We start from the raw sequence: 20,996 nt of genomic DNA, 5'->3' as shown, positions 1-20,996 counted from the left end.
ACAAAGCAAAAGCACAATTAACCCAATAAAAACATCAACATCAGTAAAAACAGTCATTAAAATCAGCAAGAAGCATACAATGTTAAAAACTGGAGACTATCATAAATCCTGGGCAAAGTGCAGAATGTGCCAAAATGGGGAAAGGTAATTTCACAGTTGAAATGGACAATAAAATGCAGTATAACAATGGCAATTTTAAATAATTTTAAATAATTGTGTGCACAAATAATGTGTGCATTGAACCATCAGAATGCAAGGGTGTCATTAGCTTAGCCATCCAGGTGGACAATTTCAGATTTTGAAATTCCAGGATAAAGGATGCTTAGCCTGTGTTGTTGTTGTTGTTGTTGTTGTTGTTGTTGTTGTTGTTGTGTTGTTGTTGTTGTTGTTGTTGTTTCTGCTGCTGCTATTTCAGGGTTCCAAAAGAAAAAAAATTGTAGTTATTGTGGTATCAAATGCTGTTTTGCTTTGCTCTTTATTGCTTTTCTTTATGGTCCATTCCAGATCCCCTCCAGCCTAGCAGCACCCACCCAGCCAATTGCATGCATGAAGACAATGTCCTGTTCTGCATCTGCTCCTTTCAGTCCCAGGTACCAGCCCAGATCCAATGGCAAATGGAAGGAGAGACCCTCAGTGGCAATAGCACCAAAGGAGCCCTGCAGATCATGTCTTGGGTCCATACAAATGAGATTGTCAGCTCCTTGAATTATAGTGGAAGCTTGGAAAGGGGACAACCCCTCATCTGTCTTGGATCCAATCCTTTTGGAACCTATGCTGTGCACTTCTGGCTCAGCTCCCCAACAAAAGGTAAAGTTCCTTCAGAGTTCTTCCTAGACCTTTGTTGCTATCTAGAGCAGCCTCTCACTGGGTTCTGTGCAAAATCCAGCAAATGTCTGGATTTGAATTACTGTCTGCCCATATACATCCTGCTTCGTATCTGATCTGTATTAATCCAAACTTACTGGAGCCAGCAAGTTGGGGGGGGGGGGGGGGGAGGCTTTACTGTCTCAAGCCTCAGGCCAAGACTATAGTCGGGGAGAGAGGGCAGAATACAAATAAAGTTGTTGTTGTTGTTGTTGTTGTTATTATTATTATTATTATTATTATTATTATTATTATTATTATTACAACACTGATATGATTTGTCTGAGTTCTATGTTTAGAATCCTAGAAAGGGCTCAGGCAAATCTGCACTTTAAAAATTATGCTTGCTTGAAATTTTGGGGGCAGTCTAGATAATGTTTACTAGCTATGGGTAAACCTATCAGACTGAAATTTGCAAATGTTAGTGAAACCTGACAAAATGAAAATTAAAATAAAAGTCTCATACATTCCTAGTAAAGGTAAAGGTTTCCTCTTGACGTTAAGTCTAGTCAAGATGGTGCTCATCTCCATTTCTGTGCTGAAGAGCTGGCATTGTCCATAGACACCTCTAGGTCATGTGGCCGGCATGACTGCATGGAGTGCCGTTAGCTTCCCGCCAAAGTGGTACCTAGTGATCTACTCCCATTTGCATGTTTTTGAACTGCGAGGTTGGCAGAAGCTGGGGCTAACAGCAGGAGCTCACCCTGTCCCAAGGATTCAAACTGCCAACCTTCTGGTCAGCATGTTCAGCAGCTCAGAAGTTTAACACGCTGCGCCATCACGGCCTCCCATTCCTAGTAGGGATCAGCTAATTATTAAGATTGACTTCCTGTAAGCATTCCATGAATTTTGATAAATTTGGTTCAAAGAGCTCATCCTCCAATTACTTAATATATTGCAAATTCTGATTCTGCACAAGCTGAAGCTGTTTAACTCCTGTAGATTGCTAAATCTAATTCCAACTATTTCCACTTACAAAGGTCCACAGTGATATTAAAATCAGAGAATGATGTTGAATGTATTGGCAAATATTTTAATAGCATGCACAGTCAAAACCCTGAAGATATGTACTCCAAAGATGTTCACGTGTGATAAAATCCTGCTGTCCAAAGCAATCGCCGCAGTGTGTGCTTTTATAGAAGAGAAGCTTTGTGGGGACTCACCTGAGGATAGGAATTGAAATTCTTGGCCCAATTCTCTGTGATTTCATTTTTCCCCATTGCAGGTGCCTATGTGACAATCCTTGTTTCTGCCGTCTGTGGTTCTTTGATTACAGCAAGCGTTTTCTTGCTTGGCCTCTGCTTATCCAGGTCAGTCCTTCCTCACCTCAACTGTGTTCACCTATGAACCATCTAACACTTTCTTATAATCACTATCTGTTCTGACAAGCCCCTTCTGATAAAATTTATTTATAGGCTTCAGAAGAAGCAGAAGGAGGAGGAAGAGAAGCAAGAAAAGGAGAAAAAGTCTTCATTCAACATGAGAGTCCACCAGACCATGGATGAGAACAGTGCCATCTACTGCAATATGCAGCTTGTGAGAGGTGATGCCAGATCCAAGTTTGAGAGGAATCTTGGACACAAAAGTGTTTCCAACTAAGCCTCAGTCCACTTACCTATTATTGCCACTTCCAGGACACTTGCCTTCTTTCTCCGAACCCAGTATGTGCCATTGATTAAAGAAGAGATAGGGATTTTTATTGGTTAGATGTACGTAAATTGTGACATTTCACAATTGCATACATACAACAAAATATTAATTTTACCTCATATAACACATTCAGTTGATTAAAAAAAGAGATATAAGTGAATATGTGACACTGCAGCCATAATAGGACTGCAATCCTTATCATAATAGCATGATGAAAGGTGAACTGTCTTGGGAGCTGAATCCCATCTATATGGTCATGTGTCCAACATTCAGGATATAAAAAGAAGATGTGCAATGACTGGAACTTTCTGATATTTCCACTTGCTTTTCTAGCTATTGGTCATTTGGAAAACACATGCAAGCAAGCAGAAGCAAAGAAAAGAAGTACAGAGCTTGGAAGGTCTAGAAGTTTATAGTGGCCTCTGTGTTGGAACATTAGCCTCTGAAGATGCTCATAGAATGGCAAAATTGGCCTCATCCAAGTATATTTTTCAATTGAGTGCCTTATTTTGGAGTATTCCTAGATTTCCAATGAGATTTCTAATGGACTAGAAAGGAAGGCTGGAATAAATCAATAACATTCCATACTCATACACCTAGAATTGGAAAAATGTGTTCACGTGTGATAAAATAGTTGTTTGGACAACCATCCCCCCCTTTTGCCAAAAAAGTATAACTTTCTGAGGTTGACAAAGCAAGAAATACTCTGTAGATTTTTTTTAAAAAAAACTTGCATAGTGATAGGTGTCTTAAGATGTTTTTTGTTACAAATTGATTTAATCCATTACAAAAAAGTAGAGATAGCAAGTGCTGTAATTCAGAAACTATTGACAACTCTCCAAGTGACAATTTTGTAAAATGGCTTTATTTCTTTGAGAGGTCTAGGACTGTAATTCTTCAACAATGAAGTTATCAAAGGACACAATAAGCAATTTTAGCCATTTTCTTTGCAGTGCAGAAAAAAACTTCAAAAGCTTCAGTTTCTGAAGACTACTTACATTTTGGGAGTTATTCTGTACTTGACTAGTTTCCAACAAACCTCACAACCTCTGAGGATGCCCGCCATAGATGTGGCCGAAACGTCAGGAGAGAATGCTTCTGGAACATGGCCAGGCAGCCCTGAAAACTCACAGCAACCCATATTACTGTTTGTCTAAAACAGTGCACTCCTCAGGTTCTCCTTAATTACTTGTTTTCTAAACACATGTTCTTTGTCAGAGTCTGTGCCATTTTTGGACTTAAAGGAAGTCTTTATGCTGTTTATTACTTCCTTGTTCATTTACCACATTGGTATCTTTTTTAGATTTATTGGCATTTCCCCAAACTGCACTGTTTTTTCCTCAGTTTCTCTTATTATTTTAGAATCACCCTGAGTGCTTTGACATTCTTAACCTCTGCTTGCAATTTGCTTTTATCAAATATTTTCTGGTTTGAGAAGCTGTCTCTTCTAAAACAGATCTGACTGACTAATACAAAATGATAGCACTTTGGAACCACCATAGGATGTCACCATCCTATGAAATGCTAGGATTATTTTTTCTTGTGATGCTTAGAATTCTTTGCAAGATAGTTTTACCATTCAATTGGAAGTAGACTGGAGAATTCCAAATTCCTCCTCAAAGTACCTCTTAGGTTTCCATCAAAATGGTTAGGGCAGATGTAAGGAGTAGATGTTGCAAATTTCCTAGCTGCATGGAAAATTTTATGTTCATTCTTACATGAAAAGGAAGATATTTTAGTTTAGTTTAAGTTTAATTTAGTTTAATTTTATGCTAGGTTTTAATTACTGTTTTCATACGTGGGGTTTTCCTGGGATTTTATGTTGGTATTTGTCTGTTTTTATGAAGCATTGAATATTTGTTGTTGTATGTTGGAATCCGCCCTGAGTCCCTTTGGGGAGATAAAGCAGAATAATGTTTTGTTGTTGTTGTTGTTGTTGTTGTTGTTGTTGTTGTTGTTGTTGTTGTTGTTATATTTTGTTTGTTCTGTTCTAAAAATAAATAAGAACTTTCCAAAATTCACCCATTCTTCAGAACTTTGACCAAAAATTATTATGAGATAGACACATATTAAAGTGGTCCTTCCAGGCAAAGCACAATGACTTCTCAATCCTTAAAATGCTGAAATTGAAGTTCATGCTAGAGCTGAATGAGGTTTCTCCCTCTCTTTTTCCTCCCGCTCTCCCATAATGTTAATGTGGCAAACAGATGCAACATGGTCCATGTTGGGGATTTGGACAGGAATCTGGTGTGATATATTTTACTTTGGCCTGGAGGAATTCATTGGGGGGGAAACATAACTGAGAAGATTCCAAATGTTTAAAGTAGCACTCCTTGGCCAAACTCTGCCCTTCTGACTAAGCAGCAGCTACTGCAAGCAACTGAAGTCTGTTCTCCTGTTGGTTGTGTTGCAAAAGACCAATATTTTTATCATCAATGGGAGCCAGCAATCTCCAGTGTGACAGCCAGAAGCAAAATCTCTGTCACATTTCTTCTTTGCACCAAGAATTGTTTGCAGAAAACATTGATCTGAATCTCAGTTTGACAGGACAGAACAGAAAGTGAAACTAGCAGTAGTTCCTAGATAGATTCCATAGAAGAGATGCATATTAATGGGTAGTTTTTGCCTCCCCACAACACTTTGAGCAGGGCTTAGTATGTAAGCTGTCCATGTACTCTATAGCAGAGTTTCTGAAACTGTGCTCCTCCAGATGTTTTGGACTTCAACTTCCACAATTCCTAACACCTGGTAAGCTGGCTGGGATTTCTGGGAGCTGAAGTCCAAAATACCTGGAGGAGAACAGTTTAAGAAACACTACTCTATAGAACAGTGGTTCTCAACCTGTGGGTCCCCAGGTGTTTTGGCCTACAACTCCCAGAAATCCCAGCCAGTTTACCAGCTGTTAGGATTTCTGGGAGTTGAAAGCCAAAACATCTGGGGACCCACAGGTTGCGAGCCACTACTATAGAAAATATTGAGAGCCATTAGCCTCATTTCAGCTATTTTGTTGCTGACTCCTGTTGATTGGAAAAACTGGGTTTGACTGCCCTCTACTTGTCTGTCTCAGAATTTCCTCCTGAAACAGCCACAAGAAAGTGTACCATGAGAGTGTGGACTGCTAACATATGGCTGGATCTGCTCTGGCATATAATGCAGTTTAGATGGAGCCTTAGAAAATTTGGGTCTCTACTTGGCCATTTTTATAGTACAGCAGAACCTCTATTTAACTGTCCCAACTTAAGAATGTTTTGAGTTAAGAGCTAGCATCAGAGGGAGAGATAGCACCAATGTTCAGGACTTTAAGGCTTCAAGGGAGCAGCCTCCGTGCCTCGTGCTTTTGTCCACTTTGAGAGATTGCTGTCTGCTTTGGTCTTGTGTGCTCTGAGGAATTTTGGGCTAGTTGATTTTGAGTGGTTTTGATTCCTGGTATGTTTGGCTGCATGAAGAGAGAGAGGGAGAGGGAGCAAAAGAGAGAGGAAGGCTGGAATAAGTACGGTATGAATAAAATTACACCTCCTCTTTCACTTTGTGCTTTGCGCTTCCTTGCCACCACTTTGTGCTTCTACCATTTTAAAGCTGATCTTTCTTTTTTATGGTTCCATGTGAATGTGCATTTATACATTATTTGTGATTTATAAAGTACATTTTATAAAGAAAGAATAACATCACACCAACCACAAGAGAAGAAGCAGAAGAAATGCAGCTCTGAAGGCACTGGGGTCAGGGCCACTGGTATATGGTATTAAATTAAATGGATTACTCTGCTAGTTTGCTAACAAAGTAATGCATTTTAATTAGAAAGTATTTTTGAAGCTTCCAAAAAAAGGCAAATCCATTTAAAATGCAGTATGCTCCATGCATAAAAACAGTTGTGTAATACTAAATGACAATGATTGTGACTAGGAAGTAAATGAATATTGTGAAAGTCATAATGCTCTGAACTCTTAAGAAAATCTAAAGAACCATGATTTTGCTGCAAATTTGCAGAGATATGCCTTCAAATAAGCTACTGTCAAAAGATTAATGCAATGGCTTTCTCTGTTCAAGTATTGAATGCCTGTGTGGTGTCATCAAAATTGAGAATGAATTTTCTAACAGAGTTGTTTGTGCATGGAAAGTGAGTTCTGCAGCCTATGAAGTGTATGTTCATGGAAAGCCTTTCTTGTGCATAGACTAAGTTGGTAAGTTTGTGAAGTTTTAGTGTTGTGCAGAATTCAAAACTATCCTTTTCTTTGGATGTCCAAACAGTGTTTCTAAATGCTCAACTGAAGTCTTAAATGACAACAGTGTATTAAAATTGGAAGATTTAAGGAAATTATCATAGGGAGAATGGATTTTTATTCAAGAGGCGAATCCCTTCATCCGCCACCTCCACCCTGCATTATTAAAATCTCTGCTCCCATCATAACCAACTTTCCTTCCAGTGCTTGGAAGCCAGCAAAGGCTGGTGGTCTTTGATCTAAACACAGCTGTGCCTTTCCTCTGTGAGAGGGAAGTGAGGGATCAAGATGTTGTAACCTCAAGTTTCCTCACTCCAGCTGTTGCAGCATTGTGATTTTGCAAAGTGAGGATGGGGCAGGGATTATATGGGTTTCCTTTGCCTTCCTCTTGCACACATTTTTACAACTCATTGGGACGGCAGCTCTTCAAGTCACCCTTAACTCGGAATCAGCCTACATTGTGGTACAGAACGCATTCTGAAGCAGTGTGTGGTGAGCAAACATTATGTACCAGTGATGCCACAGAAAGCTGAGACATTTTGGATTTGTTTGTATCTCATAGAACAGTGGTTCTCAACCTGTGGGTCCCCAGGTGTTTTGGCCTGGGATTTCTGGGAGTTGAAGGCCAAAACATCTGGAACCCACAGGTTGAGAACCACTGTCATAGAAGCTTCTTTCTCTGTACTCTTGGTTTCTATATAAGAGCAGGCTACGAGAGAAGGGCAGGGACCAATTTGTGCTGCAGCATGCACCCTCACCACAGTACATTGTGGTGTGCCAGATAGGACATTGTGTCATGTCTAGTTGGTCTGTTCAGCTAAAAGTTGGTCTGGAAGTTGGAAGGAGAGGACTGGAGTTTGGGGACCGTCAAGAGACCTTAAGTGCTATAAATATGAAATTTGGGGGCACTTATGGCCCAAAGTCCTGACTGTGCCCACCTTACTTTATAATATAATGCAGTATTATATACTTTAATGTTGACACCTAGCATGGTTTCAGTGTTGGACAATGACTTTGGAGATGTGTGTTCAATTCTCTGATTGGCTGTGGAAACCCTCTAAGAAGCTCATGGAAGTTTGTTGGGATATGGCTCTCCATGGGTTTTTTATTTCCTTTTTTATATTTTTTATTGAACTTTTATATTAATAAAAGAAAAAGTGGAATTAAAAGATGAAAAAGACATCAAACTTAAGTTTCCAAACTGTTCTTGGTTCCACTATAGGCATGTGTTCGAACTTTTTAAGAAAGATAGAGATCTGGGTTTTGCAGCCAAAATGGCTTCTGGGATAGTATAATGAAAACTGAGAGAAAATTGATTGCTAAAATGTAACAGAGAAATAATAAATAAAAGACTGTATGGTGAAATGGGCCCAGAATGTTGGTCATCAAATTGATTTAAAACATTGGGATAAAGCCTGGAATCAAAGGCTCAAATACACTTACTCATATGACTTGAAAGAAAATTGTCTCAAGATGCAGTACAGATGGTATATTACACCATACAAAATTTCTAAATGTTATAAGAATGCTTCCAACAAATGTTGGAAATGCGAACAACAGACAGGAACTTTTTTTCATACCTGGTGGACGTTCCCCCAAGTGCAACAGTTTTGGAAAGTCATAAATGAAGCCATACAATCAATACTAAAAATAAAAATTCAAAGAGAGCCTGAAGGCTGCCAGGTTCGAATCCCACCCGGGGAGAGCGCGGAGGAGCTCCCTCTATCAGCTCCAGCTCCATGCGGGGACATGAGAAAAGCCTCCCACAAGGATGGTAAAAACATCAAAACATCCGGGCGTCCCCTGGGCAACGTCCTTGCAGACAGCCAATTCTCTGACTCCAGAAGCAATTCCGGTTGCTCCTGACACGAAAAAGAAATTATTTAATTAATAATTAATTATTAAGGGATGCTTTGCTAGGGCTTTTGATGCACAAAGGCAAAAAGGGGTGGGACTAAATGGCCCAAGGGGTCTCTACAAACAGAGGCACAACTATGTGGCCCAAATGATCCATTGGAACTTATGCCTCAAGTACCACCTCCCTGCAGTAAAGAACTGATGGGATCACAAACCTGCAAAGATAATGGGAAATGAGCATGCAAAGATACTGTGGGACTTCCGAATCCCGACTGACAAAGTTCTGGAACACAACACACCAGACATCACAGTTGTGGAAAAGAAAAAGGTTTGGATCATTGATGTCGCCATCCCAGGTGACAGTCGCATTGACGAAAAACAACAGGAAAAACACAGCCGCTATCAGGACCTCAAGATTGAACTTCAAAGACTCTGGCAGGTGGTCCCGGTGGTGATGGGCACAGTGGGTACCGTGCCAAAAGATCTCAGATGGCATTTGGAAACAATAGGCATTGACAAAATTACGATCTGCCAACTGCAAATGGTCACCCTTCTTGGATCTGCGCGCATTATCCGAAAATATATCAGACAGTCCTAAACTCTTTGGAAGTGTTCGACTTGTGATTTTGTGATACAAAATCCAGTATGTCTATCTTGTTTGCTGTGTCATATAATAAAATAATAATAATAATAATAATAATAATAATAATAATAATAATAATAATAATCGCTGATATATCACATAGTCCTAGACACTTGGGAAATGTGTGATCCAGTACAACAGCCAGCAGAGTGTCTGCTGTGGACTCAACTTGTTGTGTTTCAAATAATAATAATAATAATAATAATAATAATAAGAAGAAGAAGAAGAAGAAGAAGAAGAAGTTTATTTTTGTATGCTGCCTCCATCTCCCCAACGGGGACCCAGAGCGGCTCACACGAGGACAAGCCCAATACAAATCACATAACATCATAAAATCAACAGTTAAAACAACAAGCATCACATTTAAAAACAAATTAAACAGATCATAGTTTAAAATGAACATAATTAAGAACAAGAAATATAAACTATCATCCACAGTATTAAGAGCTGCAATGTGGATATAAATGGGCAAACAATCAAACTGATAAAAAGCGTGTCTATATCAAAATAGAACATACATCACATAGACAAAGCAGATAGGGAAGATAAATCTGGGATGGAAATGAAACGATAACATGACAGGGCAAATTCTGATGTGGGTAAGGGCCAGGATATAATGGACTTGTCTATTCAAATGCACGACAGAACAGCCATATTTTAACTGCTTCCAAAATATAGAGGGTTGGAAGAGACCCTTTGGGCCATTTAGTCCAATCCTCTTCTGCTTTTGTGCATCAAAACACACAAGAATGGCCACTTAGGAGGCCATTTCAACCAGATACTCTGTGTTTGTGGAACAGAAGCTGCCCTTTCTGCCACAACAGGAAGTTGTGGTTTCTTCTGAATTCAGGGTTGCTGATAGTTTCTCAATCACTTCTTTAGGACATCAGCTGCAATAGGCATGGAGGGCATCAGCTTTAAGACATCAGGTATAGCTATGGAGGAGCATGGGGGGAAAGGGTGCAGTCAAAAGATGCCTTCAGAGAAATATTGATGAGCACATTCTGAGCATGAACTGTGACATGGAAAGCATTTCAAGATATCTAGTGGTGTCTTTTACATCAGCTATTAGTAGTTATTCAACAAGATAGCCCTCCCAGCAATATCTGTGGCGGATGCATTGTGCTGGAGATTCAAGAGATTCCTGAAGAAGTATAATCTCTGAGCGTTTGTAAGGTCCTTCAGCTCAACTCTATGGGGAGATTACCATAATGTTGGAGGACCTAGCAAATGGCTAGAGCACTGGGCTGCTGTGAGTTTTTCGAGCTGTATGGCCATGTTCCAGTAGCATTCTCTCCTGACATTTCACCTTCATCTGTGGCCTTCACCTTCATCTTTAGAGGTCTGTTGAAGGTGAGAAGTGGAGTAAATATCAATAGAATATCCCAGGTGGGAGAAAGAACCCTTGTCTGTGTAAAGCAAGCATGAATGTTCTTGGATAGCATTGAGTAGCCATGAAGCTGCCAAGTCAATCAGTGAGGGTATCTTTATAGAGGTAGCCTGGCTGTTGTTGCCTGAAGGCATCCTCTGTTTGGGAGGTGTTAATTGGCAATTTGATTGTTTACTGTCTGGAGTTCTCCTGTTTTTGAGTGGTGTTCCTTATTTACTCTATAGATTCTGGTGTTTTTAATACCAGATTTTGTTCATTTTCATGGTTTTCTCCATTCTGTTGAAGTTGTCCACATGCTTGTGGATTTCAGTGGCTTCTCTGTGTAGTGTGACATAATGGTTGTCAGTGTGGTCTAGAATTTCTGTGTTCTCAAATAATATTCTGTGTCCAGGTTGGTTCATCAAGTGCTATGCTACATACTTCTCTGGTTGAATTAGTCTGCAGTACCTTTCATGTTCTTTCGATTCATGTCTGGGCATTGCTGCGTTTGGTGGTCCCTATGTAGAACTGTCCACAGCTGCATGGTATACGGTAGACTCCTGAAGTGGTTAGAGCAGTGGTTCTCAACCTTCCTAATGCCACGACCCTTTAATACAGTTCCTCATGTTGTGGTGACCCCCAAACATAACATGATTTTTGTTGCTACTTCATAACTTCATCCCTTAGGACTGTTCACATTTGTGTGATGATGTTGTTCTTCAGACTACAGGTAATCCCTGAGTTACAAATGACTCCTGGTTAAGAACAGGTCTGAGACAACAGGGAGAGGAATCTATCCTTCGGAAGGGAAGTTCACTCCTGAAAGGGTTATCAAGAGGGAAAGTGTCTCCACTGAAGCTTTATCTCTACAAAATTTTGTAGTTTTAGTGCTGAAAGACTTACCACCCCATCACATGGGGCTTTTGCCCCATTGTAGGGTGCTTTCACCACAGAGCCAGTATGGACTCAGAGCATGACATAGGGCAACTTCTGGTGGGACTGTGTTGACAGCATGCTGGGAAGAAGAATACAGAAGATGGGTGACTCCCAGCATTCTGACTGAGTAAGCCAGGGACAGTGTGGGGGGAAGCTGGGAAGCAATGGTGCCCAACATGTGATGGGGAAGGGGGTGATGTGAGCAATGCGAGGCATGGAGCGATGGTTTCCTCTGCTGCCCTATGGATTTTCCCACTGTTACTTGTCTGCAAGACCTCAATGTGATGAGGCCCTAAATCCGAAAACCCCCAGAATTGTATGTTTTAAGAATGACATTAAGAGATATGCAAGGATTGAAAAAAAATGGGTACTAAATTTGTCTGGGTTTCTCTTTGCAGATACCATGAATGCCTCGTGTACAGCCTTCAATACCACTGCCGTGGATGATGACATGCGTCACATTGGCATAGTAACTAATGTGATCATCCTGGTTCTGGGTGTCTCTGGCAATGGGCTAGTGATGTGGGTCATCGCCATGCGGGAGAAGCGGAAAACCTTCACATCCATCTGTTATTTCAACCTGGCTGTCGCGGACTTCCTCTTCTCTCTTGGCCGTATCCCTGCCCTGGTCCAAGAAATCATGTACTCCTGCTGGCCCTTTGGCCTTGCCTTATGCAAGCTACATGCTTTTGCCCGCTACCTCACTGTCTTTTCCAGTGTCTTCATACTCACTGTCATAAGTGTCTACCGCTGCTTATTGATAGCACGACCTGTCTGGGCCCGAAACCATCGGGGCCCCCACTGTCAAGCCCTGATGTGCATTGGAGCATGGATCTTAGCTTTGGCCTTCAGCATTCCCTATCTGGTAGTCCGTCATACTGTAGAAATCAATGGAGGCACCTACTGTGTCTATCAGAAAGTTCTCAAGAAATCCACGGATCTGCCCTTGAGACTGAGCAGGTTCTTTGGGGGATTTCTTGTGCCTTTTATCATCATTTCTTCAGCCTACTTGGTTCTAGTTTTCAAGCTCCGTGGGCGACGCTGGGAAGGGTCCCACCGAACCTTTGCTCTAGTAGCCATCATTGTTGTATTCTTTTTCATCTGTTGGCTACCCCACCACATCTTTGTACTTATCAGTACACTATTGTTCACAAAGGAGGAATGGGGAATTGGACTCAAGTTGACAAATGCTCTGGCCTACCTCCACAGCTGTGTCAACCCAGTGCTGTATTGTTTTGTGGGTTATATCCGGCTCAGGGGTCGTCGCCGCCAGACCTCTTTCTTGGGTCTTTTCCGGAAGGCATTAACTGAAGAGGATGAAGGTTCTGTTGCAGCTGAAGCATCAAGGAGTCTTAATCAAAAGACTTCAGAACCAAAGGAAAGTTGGACTTGAGTGCTGCAATTTTACAGGGACCATCTCTATACTCTACATATTCAGAAAAGAAAGAAAACCGGTGGTCCTCAGAATATCTGACTTGGATTATGGACCTATGACACTGTTCATGTTCAGTGTGGTTACACCAAATTTTAGGATACTATTAATCAAAGTAACTTCCATGTGCTTCCTTTGGCATCCAACCATTGGCCACTCCTTCTCTTGAAACATGTCCAGAGATACAGGGTTGGGTGAGAAGGAAGCCAGAGAAAGACATTGGACCTTCTCAGATGCTTCAATGGCAGTGGGGTGAAAGGATTCTGGATACTAACAGTGCTCTGCCTGCTCATATGTGGGCTTTGGCAGTTGTTCATTTGTCCAACCCCCTTCTGAGACTGACATTTACAGCCTTATCACATGGGGCAAACTAAGTATATTAGGACACCTTTGCCCCAATTCACCCATGGATCCCAACGCTGCCCATCATACGAAATAGGGTGACTTCTGTTGGGGCTCCATTGGTAAACTGAGGAGGCAGCGTGGTGGGAGGCTCCCACCGCCAACACAAAAACATCCCCATGTCCCATAAGGAACAACAGGGTTGCTCTGGGCATTAGTTACACAGTAATGCTTTCCCAGGGCCCCTGGTGGCACAGTGCATTAAAGCACTGAGCTGCTGAACTTGCAGACCAAAAGGTGCCAGGTTCAAATCCCAGGAGCAGAATGAGCGCCCACTGTTAGCCCCAGCTCCTGCCAACCTAGCAGTTCGAAAACATGCCAATGTGAGTAGATGAATAGATACCGCTCTGGCGGGAAGGTAACGGCGCTCCATGCAGTCATGCTGGCCACATGACCTTGGAGGTGTCTACGGACAACGCCGGCTCTTCGGCTTAGAAATGGAGATGAGCACCAACCCCCAGAGTCGGTCACGACTGGACTTAACATCAGGGGAAACCTTCACCTTTTTTTAATGCTTTCCCATGTGGATGGGGAAGAGTCGGCTCCAGGCTGGAATGCCAGATTGCCTGATTGCCGCCATGATTTTCCATGGAAGCTGGTGAATCACAACACTGGTAAGGTTGCATGTGATGAGGTTCTAGATCTCCTAACTAATAAAATATATTATGAAATTCTGTTCAAGATTTCTTATGAACCATGGTAGCAGCTACCACTTGATCCCACCCACCCACCCAAAGAGATGACTTCCCTTTTCCACAGCAGTTACTTCAAGGCTATTTTCTGACAGTTTGGAAATAAATATATTCCTTCAATTCTAAGACACGATCGGTTCTATGCATACTAATTTCAGTACCTCCAACAAAGCCCTGATTTTTTTCCCTGATGTTTATACTGAACTGAGAGTGCATCAAGAAATACAGTAACAAGTATTGAGTAATAAGAAGATGGTTTAAATAGTTGATCAGTTCATCCCTAATCCATCACAGTTCCCAACACAGATACATCAAGCAATAAGGCAAGAAAAAGACAAGATGAACACAAATTGTTTATGAAGACTGAAAGCAAGTTTTTTTTAATTGAGATTGTTTTTCCCTTGGAGAAAATCCAACCAAGATGTTACTTGCCGTCTAGAATAATGCAGTCCAAGCAAAGCTTTTATTATTAGTTTTTGTATTAGTCTACAGAATCTCCATCTTAATTCTGCATAGAAAATAATTAATGTTTTGGGATTACTTTTAAGGGAATCAGATTTTGACAAAGTAGAAAGTTTACATTTCAGTATTCAAATCCTTTGGCAATAGGACTGTGTTATGGGTCTTCAATATGCCTTGAAATCTGAAATTCCAGAAGGGTCAATAAATATGTATATTATTGCTTGGTAGATTAAACCAAACTGCTATAGGTTTGCAGTAAGAGAGATATAGTTCTGGGAAAGAACCACAGCTACCACTTATTTGGTAGATTGAGAATCATCCCTTTTAAAAATCAAAATGTATACTTAATCATGAGTTGCAATTAAGGCCTCAATACTGTAGGTCTTTACTTCAGACTAAGCTTTCTTGGGGTGCATCGACATTGCAGTAATGAGGCAGTTTGGTAGCACTTTAACTGCCATGGCTCAATGCAATGGAATCTTGAAATTTGTAGTTTTCTGAGGCAACAACACACTTTGGGAAAGGAAGATAAAGATCTTGTAAAACCACAGATACCAGCATTGTGTCATGGCTGTTGTGTCAAGCTACATTCGATCAGGGGTGGTAATAATATTACTTTATTCTACTATGGTCAGACCTCACCTGGAATACAGTGTCCTATTCTGGGCACCACCATCAGAGGTAATTTCGCCTTGTAGGCAAACCTAGTGGCCGTGCCCCCCCCCCCCCCCGAAATTGCGCCTCCCAAGGCCCCGCACATACCTTTGGTGACAGCGGTGGCGGTGGCGGGGACCATCGGCTCCCTCCTCGCCGAAAGCGGAAGGCCTCAACTGAGGCCTAGCTCTTCTTGCAAAGGCTCGCGAGTCCTCACGAGAAGAGCTAGGTCTCAGTTGAGGCCTTCCGCGTTTGGCGAGGAGGGAGCCGATGGTCCCCGCCACCGCCACAGGGACGCCTCAATGGTGCCCCCGGGGACAATGCACCACAAGTGGGCACTTACATTGGCCTCTATGTTGGGCCGGCTCTGACCACCATTCAAGGATATTGACAAGATGGGAACATGTCCAGAGAAGGACTGTCCAAAGGTTAAAGTTCTGGAAGCTATGCCCTATGATGAATGGCATAGGAAGCTGGCTATATTGAATCTGGAGAAGATAATGTTAGGAAGGGAAAATATAAACAAATTAAAATATTTGAAAAAATGTCATATTGAGGAGCTTGGGTGGTTTTTTTGGTGCTCCACAGACAAACACAACTATAAGATCAAACTTTAAGAAAAGAGATTCGTCCTAAACATTAGGAAAAACCTATTGATTATAAAAGTTGTTCAATCATGTAATAGGCTGCTTGGGAGCATGGTAGAGTCTCCTTCTCTAGAGGTTTCTAAACAGCCATTGGATTGCCATCTCTCAGGCTGCCTTAATTTTATTTTCCTATATGACGGGGTTGGACTAGATGACCCTTGTTGTCTCTTCCAATTTTATAATTCTGTGATTCTATTCTTCTTAGGCAAATCCTCTCAGACTAGGGTTTTCTCAGTCCATTGGTTCCTACCCTCTGTCACTATCCTGCTCACCAAGACAGAGTTCTGTTGCTGCCCTATTTGCCCTATAATAGTGTTGTTTTCCCAGGGAAAGGGGGAAGAGACCATGGGCACCAAGGTTGTGAAGGATCAAAAGACTTTGAGGAACTAGATTGCTAGAACCACTAGATTTTGCCCAACTTTTCTGGCCCTGCAAGGCTCTGGAGAAAGTATATCCATTGGCTTAGGAGACCAACAAAATTCCAGCTATTATGTGGTTAATTTATATCAGACTGTGAGGGGACTTCACAGGTTGTTGCTATGGGCAGATGGAGCTCATTGTTTGATTTCATTTTCTCTTAGCCATCTGTATTCAGAGAGGTTTGTATTTCAGAGACCCAGATTCTAAAGGTCACTATCTTATCTTCTCAAGACTGTCTCAATCCTATGTAAACAATACATAGTCTAGACATCCTTTTTCTAATAAACACATATATTCTATTCGTCTTCAGACTCCTTTGTCCTTTCCTTTCTCTTATCTGTATTAAGAGGTACAATTACCGTACAACACATTGTACAGCTCCACCAACATATTGTCCAGGTATGTTCTGGAAAATATTTGAAACCTTGTCTAAATTTTTGTCATGGGCCAAAGGAAACCCTGATGAGAAGAATCCGGTTGTAACAAGAAGCTGTGCAGTTTATTTTGTGCAGAACTTTATTGGACTTCAGTTTCCTGAATCTCCTGGTGTGATGAACCATGGGCCTTGTAGTCCTGCTCAGGACATTGTAATCCCTGATGAAGATGAAAACTTGGGTTTTTTACCTTCCCAGTCTGAACTGGATTCCTCTCAGCCAGTTCCTTCCCAGGCAGATCTGGAAACCTTGCACCTGCAAGAAAGTTGTGCCCCAGAAGTATGTCAAACAACCCCAGAGCCTACTTCTCCCGTGTTCTTGCGCCGGGAGTTTTGTAAACAACAGAGAAGTTTGGATTCAGCTTCGCGCAGGAGTGCGAGGATAGCAGCTAAGAATGTTGCCAATTAACATTGGTTCTCGTGAGAATCTTTAAGGAGTTTAACATCTGGTCTCAGAGTTTAGCTTTCGTTTCTGATTCCCAGAGAACCGCTTTGGTGAGAAAGTTGGACTCTATATAGGTGTTTTGCCCGCGTAGCAACTTCGCGGAGTCAATTCGTCAGCCTGCGGAGCGAGTTGTGTCTGGACAGCGCGCTCCGATTCAAGCCTCGCTTCAGCTCAAGCCTTGCCTTGCTATCCAGCCTTCGCCTTGCTTCCCAGCCTTGTTTACCTACGGACTTTGCCTTGTTTCCCAGGACTAATCCTTGCCTTGTTTCACGGATTTTACCAAGTTATTCCACGGACCTTGTTCTTGTTCTTAGTTACCTTGTTCCACGTTCAAGCCTTGTTTCAAGTATCAAGTTATTTCCTAGCCACGCTCAAGTTTTATGGACTAAAGGACCTTGTCATCTCCCCTCACTTTGCTTGGCAAAGTGAGTGTTTCGGTTATTGGATTACAACTTTGGACCTTAATATTTCTTATTGGACATTGCTTTTTTGGACTAATTCTGACCTTTCCTGAAGGGTCTAATTCTGGACTATTTTCTATACTTGTTTTTATTAACTTTATATATTCCTTCAATAAAGATATTAGTTAGATTCTGGCCTCTGTGTATGGTTATTGGTGCCTCTGCCGCCTGGGTCGTGACAGTTTGACTCCGCCACCCATAAGCACCAACTAACCGAGGCCAGGATGTCTACCGGAGCCGCGCCGGCTGGACAGCCGCTCAGCTACACCATCAGCAAGGACGAAGTGGACCGCATCCGTGACAGACTCAACGCGCAGGATGGAGAAATAAAAGGGTTGAGGGAGCGCGGAGTTCGCCTCCCGGCCATGGCGTTGCCTACCAAGTTTTCTGGAGAAGCTGCTAAGGTTCATGTTTTCCGCCGCCAATGTCAAGCTTATCTAGAGGCCCGTGATGCCGAGTTTCCCCAAGAAGACATCAAGGTGGCGTGGGTCTACAGTCTTCTGGATGGACCAGCGGCTAGCTGGGCGACGGCCCTGTTTGATCAAGCCTCCCCCCACCTAAATTCAGCACAACGCTTCTTGGATCACCTTAAGGAGACCTGGGGAATCGAGGACAATTTGGAGGCAGCCGGTCACAAACTCCGGCGCCTCCTTCAAGGAGACAGACCCATGTCTCAGTACATAGCCGAGTTCCGCGTGCTGGCCCACAACACCGGCTGGAACGATGTAGCCCTCAGAGGACAATTTCGGGAGGGTCTCAACATTGAAATGCTGGAAGAAATCTCCAAGGTGGATCCTCCCCAGACCCTCGAGGCACTCATTGATCAATGTTTACGGGCTGAAGTCATGATTGCCAACAGGAAGCAATGGGTTCGAGGCCAGGGCGGTAGAGCCGGGGCAAAACCCCCCGCTCCCGCCAGTGTTCAGCCACGTCCGGTGTGGAGACCCCCGCCGCCAACCCCATACCCCAGAGGAGGCGAGGAGGTGCCGATGCAGTTGGGCAATGTGCGTCCCAGACTAGATGCCGCCGAGAAGGCCCGTCGTCAACGCTTGAACCTCTGCTGGTACTGCGGGAACGGGGGCCACTTCGCCAGAGAGTGCCCAGCCAAAGGGAAGCCTGCCGCCCGTCTTGCGGCGGCGTCCTCCACGGAGTCGAAGGCGTCTGAGCCGACTGGCACACAGCCGGCGGGGGAAGCCAACGACCGGGTGTAGAGAGGCTCGCCAACCCGGTCAAAAAATCCATCCAAGAGCCGCCAACCGGGGTCCTGTTCCTTCTCGTGGTCACATTATGGTCAGCAAAAAGGGGACCCGTCATGATCCACGCCATGATAGACTCTGGAGCTACCAATAATTTCATCGATAGAGAGTATGCCGACTCTCTGGGATTACAATATCATGATTTCAAGAATGCCCGTGTGGTGCAAGCCATAGACGGCCGTCCCCTCAAGACGGGCCCCGTAAGCCAGTGGTCAGAACCCACCAGGATGTGGATAAGGGAACATATGGAAGAGATTTCCTTCTTTGTTACCGAGGTTCCCCATTTCCCTGTGATTTTGGGAATTCCATGGCTGACACTCCACGACCCTAACATCTCCTGGTCCAACAGAGAACTGCAGTTTGCTTCACCGTACTGCCAAAACCATTGCCTCGTAGCCAAGGTATGCCATGCCACAGACTCCGAGCCCATCATCACCTTGCCAAAGAAGTACTCCGAGTATTGGGATGTATTCAATGAGAAAGAAGCCGAAAAATTACCCCCACATAGACCTTATGACTGTGCCATTGACTTGGTGGAGGGGGCCCCGATCCCGCGAGGGCATCTCTACTCCCTGACTGAACCAGAGCAAGAAGCTCTCAGGGAATTCTTAGAGACAAACCTTCGCAAGGGGTTCATCAGACCCTCTCAATCCCCAGCCGCCTCCCCAGTGATGTTTGTGAAGAAGAAGTCAGGGGAATTACGCTTGGTGGTGGACTACAGAGCATTGAACAATATCACCAAGCGGAACAGCTATCCCCTGCCCTTAATCTCGGATCTACTGGACCGACTTCGAGGAGCCAAGGTCTACACCAAGCTGGATCTTCGGGGGGCTTATAATCTAGTTCGCATCAGAGAAGGGGACGAGTGGAAGACCGCCTTCCAGACTAAATTCGGATTATTCGAGTCCCGAGTTATGAATTTCGGTTTATGCGGAGCTCCCGCAACGTTCCAGCATTTTGTCAACGATATTTTTCAGGACTATCTAGACAGATTCTTGATAATCTACCTGGACGATTTTTTGGTGTTTTCCAGATCACAATCAGAACATGAGAACCACGTCAAAATGGTGTTGCAACGATTGCGGGATCATGGACTTTATGCCAAGCTAGAAAAATGCGCTTTTGATCTACAAGAGGTAGATTTCCTTGGCTACCGCATCTCGCCTCTAGGGCTTTCCATGGATCCAGCCAAAGTTTCAGCAGTATTGGAATGGCGGGCGCCAACTAACAAGAAAGAGGTGCAGCGTTTCTTGGGGTTCGCGAACTACTACCGCAAGTTCATTCCAGATTTTGCCCGCTGGTCCGACCCCATCACTAGCTGCATCCGTGGAAAGCAGCCTTTCCGCTGGACTGATCAAGCAGAGAAAGGGTTCCAGCAACTGAAGAAACTATTCACCTCCCAGCCAATTCTACAGCACCCAAATCCTGGAACCCCTTTTGTGGTGCAAGCGGACGCCTCTGATGTGGCAATTGGGGCTGTACTCTTACAACCGGTGGGAGATCACCTCCATCCCTGTGCCTTTTATTCTCGTCAACTAACCACACCAGAGAGGAATTACACCATTTGGGAAAAAGAACTACTGGCCATAAAGGCAGCCTTTGAAACTTGGAGACATTGGCTAGAAGGGGCCAAATTCCCCATTGAAGTCCACACTGATCATCGTAATCTAGAACATCTAAGAACTGCCCGCAAACTAAATCAGAGGCAGCAACGTTGGGCTTTATTCTTTGAACGTTTCAACTTCCAGATCCATTATGTGACCCCAGCTCAAACCAAGCAAGCAGACGCCCTGTCACGTAAACCGGAATACGCTGCAGGACGCAAGGAGACCTTTGAATCCCAACTGCTACAACCTGAGAACTTTGCCACGCTCACAGTGGGGAACACCCAATCCAGTCCCATTGGTTCAACTTCCCCTACTCCAGGACCCATCTGTGCTCAAGAAATCAGGGCTAGTCAGCAAGCAGATGCCTGGGCGCAGGACCAACTTCGCCAAGGTCTGCATTTTCCCTTTTCGCTTAAAGATGGGCTGCTCTGCTATAGAAATCATGTTTATATTCCACCCGGACCGGGCAGGGAAAAAGCGCTTCGTCTGTGTCATGACTGCAAACCAGCAGGACACTTCGGACTATTTAAAACCATGCATTTGATC

At 43.3% G+C, this 20,996-nt stretch overlaps 2 protein-coding genes across 2 annotated transcripts; both read left to right on the top strand.

The window, feature by feature from the left end:
• Positions 1-411: 411 nt before the first annotated feature.
• Positions 412-3,734, top strand: LOC134293787 (sialic acid-binding Ig-like lectin 5). Its single transcript, XM_062962463.1, has 3 exons — positions 412-807; positions 2,090-2,174; positions 2,280-3,734. Exons 1-3 carry the CDS (start codon positions 456-458, stop codon positions 2,461-2,463), a joined length of 621 nt encoding a protein of 206 aa, XP_062818533.1. The 5' UTR covers positions 412-455; the 3' UTR covers positions 2,464-3,734.
• An 8,171-nt stretch (positions 3,735-11,905) lies between these two features.
• Positions 11,906-15,083, top strand: LOC103281070 (chemerin-like receptor 1). Its single transcript, XM_008121790.3, has one exon. The coding sequence runs from the start codon at positions 11,943-11,945 to the stop codon at positions 12,930-12,932; it is 990 nt and encodes a 329-aa protein (XP_008119997.2). The 5' UTR covers positions 11,906-11,942; the 3' UTR covers positions 12,933-15,083.
• Positions 15,084-20,996: the final 5,913 nt, after the last annotated feature.

The sequence above is a fragment of the Anolis carolinensis genome, unplaced genomic scaffold (genome assembly GCF_035594765.1).
Source record: "Anolis carolinensis isolate JA03-04 unplaced genomic scaffold, rAnoCar3.1.pri scaffold_10, whole genome shotgun sequence".
Classification (NCBI taxonomy): Eukaryota; Metazoa; Chordata; class Lepidosauria; order Squamata; family Dactyloidae; genus Anolis; species Anolis carolinensis.
Note: the sequence above shows the minus strand (reverse complement) of the source record. Positions and strands in the feature narration are given on the sequence as shown.

Excerpts from the sequence above, each read along its gene's own strand:
- LOC103281070 (XM_008121790.3), top strand. The coding sequence starts at position 11,943 with ATGAATGCCTCGTGTACAGCCTTCAATACCACTGCCGTGGATGATGAC.
- LOC134293787 (XM_062962463.1), top strand. The coding sequence starts at position 456 with ATGCTGTTTTGCTTTGCTCTTTATTGCTTTTCTTTATGGTCCATTCCA. Across the intron at positions 808-2,089 it reads GCTCAGCTCCCCAACAAAAG|GTGCCTATGTGACAATCCTT; the intron begins GTAAAGTTCCTT and ends TCCCCATTGCAG. Across the intron at positions 2,175-2,279 it reads CTTGGCCTCTGCTTATCCAG|GCTTCAGAAGAAGCAGAAGG; the intron begins GTCAGTCCTTCC and ends ATTTATTTATAG.